The 7,418-nt window shown below is 39.5% G+C and overlaps 1 protein-coding gene across 1 annotated transcript in view; it reads left to right on the plus strand.

Annotated features, from left to right (window-relative positions):
- NEK5 (NIMA-related kinase 5) overlaps positions 1 to 7,418 on the plus strand; it is a 48,213-nt gene that overhangs the window by 13,043 nt on the left and 27,752 nt on the right. Inside the window, exon 3 of the mRNA XM_012648401.1 lies at positions 75 to 171. Coding sequence (XP_012503855.1) covers positions 75 to 171 — 97 coding nt within the window. The remainder of the gene's footprint in view (positions 1 to 74; positions 172 to 7,418) is intronic.

Here is a 7,418-nt window from a genome sequence, read left to right on the forward strand (position 1 = left end):
GATGGGAGAGAAGAAAGCATGTTCTTAAAAGCAAGTTGCCTTTACAGACTACTCTGTCTCTTGCTGTCATTTAGATGCCCATCCAAGAAAAAGAAGCTTCGAAGAAAGAAGTCATTCTTCTGGCAACGATGAAACATCCCAACATTGTAACCTTCTTCAGTTCATTTCAAGGTTTGATTTTTCCCATATTCTTAAAGAATTTTAATACAGTATAGGCGTGCTGGCTTACATAAAAGATATGTTCCTGAGAACTGTGTATAAATTATTTTTTATAAATGGGTCATTTCCCCATTTACTTAAATTGCAATTTGAGACATGGTCATTATTTCCTCTCTAGTGAGTTTTTGTGAACAGCTTTTGTATGTTTTCTTCAGTTTTTCCACCTCTCCTTAATTCCCACTCCCCCAAATGGTTAATGACTGATGTATTAGCTTTGCTGCAGTTACAACCCCCAAATATCAGTGGCCTACAATACATAGTACACATTTATCCCTCACTCACGTTACGTGCTGGCTGTGGTGCACCGGGGTCTTAAATCTGGGGTCCAGGCTGAAGGAGCAGCCCAGGTGTGGAGCAAGCTGTTGTTGTTCTTGTGAGCAAGAGAAAAGAGGAAGACAAAGTCCTCCCACGCCTTCACTCTCAAGCTCTGCTAGGATGTAGTGTGTGTGTGTGTGTGTGTGTGTGCACTCTTCCTGCACGAGGCCCTGCAACAGGTGGGGCTGTATAATCCTCTCACAGAGAGGCAGCAAACAGCCACACAGCACAGCCAAGCAAACTGCTGAAGTAGAGGGGAGGAATTTTAAGGAAGAAATTCTCTTCCTCTGCACACCCGAATACAACATCCCTTCTGCTTACGTCTGTCACTCCATCCCAAAGTTTAAAAAATAAAGAAAGAAAGAAATAATAGATGAAAGAGCATTGGTCAGAGACCATTCACTCCCTTAACAGATGTTACTGAGTGACTACTGTATGCCAGGCAATGTTCTAGGTGTCAGGAACATAGCAGCGAACAAAACAGATGAAAATCCCTGTCCTCATGAAGTTTACGTTCTAGTTGGAGGAGACAGGTGATAAATAAATATACAGCACGTCAGGTGTTTATTAAACTGTGACAGGCTGTATGTGCTGACGGTTCCCAGGCGGCACATCCCAGCCCAGCCCCCAGCACACCAGGCTGCTTTAATTCAAGAGTGGTAAATAGTTCATGGAGCAGGAGTGTTAACCTAGGCATCTTCAAGCATCATCAGGTGGGTAAAAATTAGTACACAAATAAATACAAGCACTATTTCTTGAGTTTTTACACTGTACAGGACACTGTTCCTTGCTGGTTAAGACTACTGCATTCAGATCAGTTCTGTGTGTGCCTTTCTTTAACTCCTGGGTATTTGAAAGAGCTCTTGGGACTCTTCTGAGGTCTTCGTGGGAGCAGAGCAGTGCACACAGGCAGGGATTGAGTTGTACAGAACGACTTTTAAGAACAGCCCTGCATTCCTGTCCATTGATTCCTAACAATGCCGTAAAATGATCTTTCTTTCCCTCCTGTTTTGATTTACTATTGTGACTCTCTCTGTCTAACTAACTCCTGCTCATCCTCAGGCCTTCCCTGAACGCACAATTCAAATTATAGCTCCCTTCGCTGGTCTTCCACAGCAGTCTTGTACTTATGTGTGTATGGTTATTTGTGTACATAATTATGAATTTGTTTAATATTTGTTTCTCTTTAGATAGTAGATTTAATGAAATTTGGGACTCCATCTTTTTTGCTCACCACTTGCATCTAGCACACAGTAGCTGCTCAATACATATTTGCTGAATGAGAGAATGGACTGGACCCCTTTCATAGACTGGGTGTATCTTTATAACATGCAAGATCGATTTTTTCTTCTTTTTTTTCTTTTTTTCACGTCAGACGGGTAATGTGCCCACGTGGTAACGAGGATTGAGGGAGGCACATCTCACGCATGCGTGTGAAAACCTGACCATCATGCTTATGAACTGCAAAAGGATCCAAGATTAATTATTGAGGACAGTTTACACTGGATACTGTTACAGAACTAAGGTCGCTTTTACAATATAAATGACCTCTGCTGAGTTTGTTTATATTGTAAGTTTAAATTTTCTTATGGCTTTTTTTTTTTTCTAAGTAGAGCACCCCTGTGTTTAGGAAAACCAGAGCTATTGTTATGCCTTTGAGTGCTCTTGGCAGATTGTTGGGACTTGAACCACCAAGCTTTTCTAAAAGCCTCAGAGGGCCCTGAAGCACCTGTCTGTTAGACAGTGTAGATAAGGGCTTCGTTTGCCCTTAAACAGCTTACTACTACAAACAACATTAGAACCGTGGCTGTAATGTTTGTCTATGGAAAATATGACGTTTTTATTCGTTTGAAGCAACATGAAAATAAGAAGAATGTAGTGATATTTTCCTAAGGCTAAATTAATTCCACTTAAATTCTGTGAGTAAATATTCAGTAAGCGTCTATTATGTGCTAGGCATGTCTTAGAGATATATCAGCAAACAAAAAAGGCAAAAATTCCCACACTATTGTATTCGTTTTCTATTGCTGCGTAACAGATGACCACAAATTTAGTGGTTTAAAACAACACCTATTTGTTGTCTCTTAATTTTTGTAGGTCAGAAAACTGGGCTTAACTTAGCTGGATTCTCTGTTCAGGGTCTCACATGGTGGCAATCAAGGTGTCAGCTTGGGACTGCTATCTCATCTGCGGCTCATGATCCTCTTCCAAGTTTATTTAGGTTGTTGGCAGAATTAATTTACCTGCAATAATAGGACTTAGGTCCCCACTTTTTGGCTGGCTGTGAACTACTGCTACAGATGAACCTCTGTTCTCTTCCATATGGCCCCTTGAATAGAGTTGGGAATCTCTCACTTGCTCTGGCCCTGACCTCTAGACCCAGATTTAAATGGCTCATGCGATTAAGTCTGAACCACCTGGATAATCTTTTTTATGAACTCAAAGTCAGCTGATTAGTAACTTTGATGATATCAGCAAAACCCATTTGTTATATAACCTAACCACAGGAGGAATGATATCCATCATATTTATAAGTTCTGCTCTTATATTTATAAGGGGAGAGAGTTATGCAAGGTTTGTCCACCAGGACCATCTTAGCATTCTGCCTATTACAACTAGGGAGCTTATATTCTTGCATTTGGGAGTGGTGAGAGATGGATGATAGATATAAACATAATTACTAAGTACACTATAGAGTGTGTTAAAGATGATAAATGCTGTCAAAAAATAGAATGGGGTGAAGATGCAGTTTTAAATGGGTAGTTAGGATGGACCTTATCATGAAGGTGACATAGGAGCAAAAACTTGGAGGAGATGGGAAGAGAGTCCTGAAGATGCCTAGGAATGAACCTTCTAGGCCAAGGGAACAAACACTATAAGGGTATGAGGCAAGAGCAGGCCTGATGTGTTAAGGGACCAGCCAGGAGGCTACTGGGAGAGGCAATTAGCCCTGGGTGCTAAGCATCACAGTACATTTTCGGTGGGTATGCCAATAATGCAAGACCCTGACCACTGTCTACCTGGGCTATTTCTCTGGACTGTGTTTGCAGCAAGCAACTTTGAAAGATGAGGTGACATCTCCCCTAAGACAGAGAGTGGGCTTATTTACTGCTCACTATAAAAGTGACAGCTTCCTGAAGCTCAGCATTCCCCTCCAATAATGCAGCCCACTCCATGGGCAAGGGTACATCTAGCACAACTGTGTGGCCGCTCTGGGATTTGAAGGACACGGGGAACCAGTGCTAACATTAAGTCCTGGCTACTGCTTTGGCCAAGAGTAATAATGTCCTTTGTCTCTGACCAGGAGTCTCATGTCTTCTGCCAGCATCCATGAAGTAGATAGAATCAAGCTAGTAAATAGGGTAGAATCTCGGATCCTTCACAGAACCCTGATTGAATTCAACAAGGGTAGAGTACAATGAGCAAGGGGAAATAGTAGGAGATATTTTTTATTCTTTATTCTGATACTATGTACTTTCTAGATTTTTGGTAATAAAATGCCTTTGTTTTAAGAAATGTTGATAATAATGGATGGAATCTCATTTCATCAAATCCAAGATGGCATTGATTATAAGATACACCATTATACACTAATTAGAAAGAAAAAATGCTGTCAATTAGATTATAACACACTGCCTTCTTAACACTTACGATTTTTATTTTATATGTATTGAAAGAGCTCTTTCAGGCTTAAACATGGAGTTTTATATTACTCTTGTGCATACATAAAAAGGAAAATATAAGCAAATAAAATTGGTCCAGGTATTCTAAAAATTATGCAGGCAATGAAAACATTGGGCCTATCGCAATTCATTAGAAGATGCCAATGTGCGTAAGATACAATTTTGATTTTTGAAAAGTGCATTTTAGAATGAATTAATTATAATAAGTGTTTAATAAATGTTGTAACTTAGCAAATAAAAAGGTTGTAACCTTAATGTTAGTGTCTCTCAATTGTTTTGAAAGGTCAATGATCAATGAACTTCATAGGTCCAGAAACCACTGCCCTATAGTGTACCTTGCACGTCCTCTTTGGGATATCCTTTTTCTTTTTTTCTCAATTTTCAAATATTATACATCCTTTAAGAGCAAACACAGATCCCTAAACCTTAAGTGATCTCTCCCACCTCTGCTCTGAGCACCTCTGAACTCTCACTGGCCTTATCATACAATCACATGGCATTTACAATATGCTATATAATTATGTCAGTGTATATTGTTTACTTCCCTCAATAAGATTGAAAATTCCTTGAGAACAAGAATTGTTTCTTATACCTTTTCTCACTCCCTACAGTTCTTATGTTTTAAACAGATGGAAAATTTAAAAGCATAAATGATTTTCCAGACAGTTTTAACCTAATAAATATGAAATTAACAATGGCTAATGGGTTAAAAAAAAAAGTGCTTATTTTAGGGCCAGATAATGCTCATTGACCCGAATAGTTTCTGTGAGATGGCTAAGCCATGATTAATCCATTTATGGATTTAGTCCATTTCTTTCACCAAATGCCAGCGTAAGGTCGGGTGAGTTGGAATTGGTGGAAAGGAAGTGAAATGGAACCCTTTCTCCTTAGGCTCCTTCCTCTGACTCTTCCATGGCTTTGAAATTGCCATCCCTTCATTGCCATGGCAACCCCTTCAATGACTGAGCTACAAGAAACATCAATTCTAAAAGTAATGCATTTCTGAAAATAACTGATCTCTAGACGTTAGGGTATATCAGGAAGCATCTTCTCAAAACCCTTCCTGGATCTCCACTCTGACTTTCACGCACTTTCTCTCTGTTCTCCTCGCCCTCCGGCGCGCAGACTTCTGTACTGCACTTCTCACCCGAGGCTGAGTGACTCCCCGACTAGACTTTGCCTCCTTAAAGGCAGGAAGGATGGCTTCTTTGCTTTTTATTCCTAACACGACATTCCTTGTTTATTGCATGTCCTCAATAAAAGTTTGTTGATGACTGAATGGATCTGTCCCTTAAAGAAGGGAGGTGGAAAAATGGAAGTGTTATGTGCAAGAAGCCTGCTTTGTGAATTAGAAGAAACCAAGAGCAGATGCTGCCTGGTTACTAATATCTACTTTAAAGTTGTTTTATGCTACTTGAAAGAAAAAGGTAGCAAAAATAGGTATTTGGCAAGAGATTCTGGCATTTAGTGGGTATTCAATAACTACAGGGGAAAATACTAGAAAGATTAACAATTACTTATAAGCCTAATTTTGGTGTGTACGTTTTTGTTCCTTAGGTATTTTTATGAGTCCACTCAACAAACCTTTATTTAGCCCCTTTCATGTGCCAGCTAGGTACAAAAGAATAAAGTATAGACAAACAAGTTAGTTGAAGCCCTTTTTTTCTAATAACATCTCAGCTGGTAGTTGATTGGCTAATGAACAAAGCTGGTTAAAGCAGGAAATCATACATCTCATTCTGTTCCAGCCATAAACTGGGTAGTTTATAAAAACAGAAATTTATTTCTCATAGTTCTGGAGGCTGGGAAGTCCAAGATCAAGGTGTAGGCAGATTCCGCATCTGGTGAGGATCCACTTTCTGTTTCATAGATGGTCCTTCTCATTGTGTCCTCTAATGGCAGAAGGGGAGAGGGGTCTTTTATAAGGACACTAATCCCATTCATGTGGATTCCACCGTTATAAGCTAGTCACCTCCCAAAAGCCCTGCCTCCTCATATTATCACCTTGGGGGTTAGGATTTCAACATATGAATTTGGGAGAGAGACAAAATTTAGACCATAGCAATCATACAAAGATATTTTATATAAAAATACAATCATTTGCCAAACTTTTGATGCAAGACCAAAGTCTTGTCTTTGATTATGAATCTACTAACTGTAGTTCTGAATATTCTTTTTTATGTAAACTACACCCCTTATTTAGAGTTTCCAGTTTCCTTTCCTTAATGCAGAATGAGAATTTGTGGAAAATCTGTGTCCACAATCCTTTTAGAGTTTTTCCAGTTATATTTCATTTGTCCCATCCAACATTTGGATCAATGGCATTTTTTTTTTAAAGCTACTCACTTTTACTGGTCCTCCAAAACATTCAATGTAGTTTTTGTAGAAATAACCACCTCTTTCAGTTTCCATTTATATTTCATCAGTTTATGTAATAATGATAAGAATAAATGGCATAGGCCGGGCGCGGTGGCTCAAGCCTGTAATCCTAGCACTCTGGGAGGCCAAAGTGGGCGGATCGTTTAAGCTCAGGAGTTCAAGACCAGCCTGAGCAAGAGCAAGACCGCATCTCTACTAAAAATACAAAGAAATTGGCCAAATAACTAAAAATAGAAAAAATCAGCTGGGCATGGTGGTGCGTGCCTGTAGTCCCAGCTACCTGGGAGGCTGAGGCAGGAGGATCGCTGGAGCCCAGGAGTTTGAGGTTGCTGTGAGCTAGGTTGATGCCATGGTACTCTAGCCCAAGCAAGAGAGTGAGACTCTCTCAAAAAAAAAAAAAAAAGAATAAATGGCATAAACAGATTTGGGAACAAGCACAATGATGTTGTTAAGAATCAGTTTAATTGGTGGGAGCAGAGATACTTGGACATACGAGAGAGCCTGGTAGCCACTAGTGTCTGTCTTGAGGGACAACAGTAATGGGGAGTGTCCAGTAACCTAGTGAGTGGTTAGACAGAAGTCAGTCAGTACTCAATGGCATGGTTGAATAATAATATAGAAATTTCTTAAGAGAAAATTTCTATACTACCATTTCCATTTTACAGATGAGCTAATGAGGCGCAGAGGAATTAAAGTCACTTACCTGGTGTCACAGACTAAGAAATATAAGTGGTAAAGTGGGATTAGAACCCAGTCCATCTTGATTCTACAGCCAGAATTTTTTACTTTTATATATTACATTTTTCTGTTATATTCTCCACC

The sequence above is a fragment of the Propithecus coquereli genome, unplaced genomic scaffold, assembly GCF_000956105.1.
Source record: "Propithecus coquereli isolate 6110/MARCELLA unplaced genomic scaffold, Pcoq_1.0 Scaffold11, whole genome shotgun sequence".
NCBI classification, from domain to species: Eukaryota; Metazoa; Chordata; class Mammalia; order Primates; family Indriidae; genus Propithecus; species Propithecus coquereli.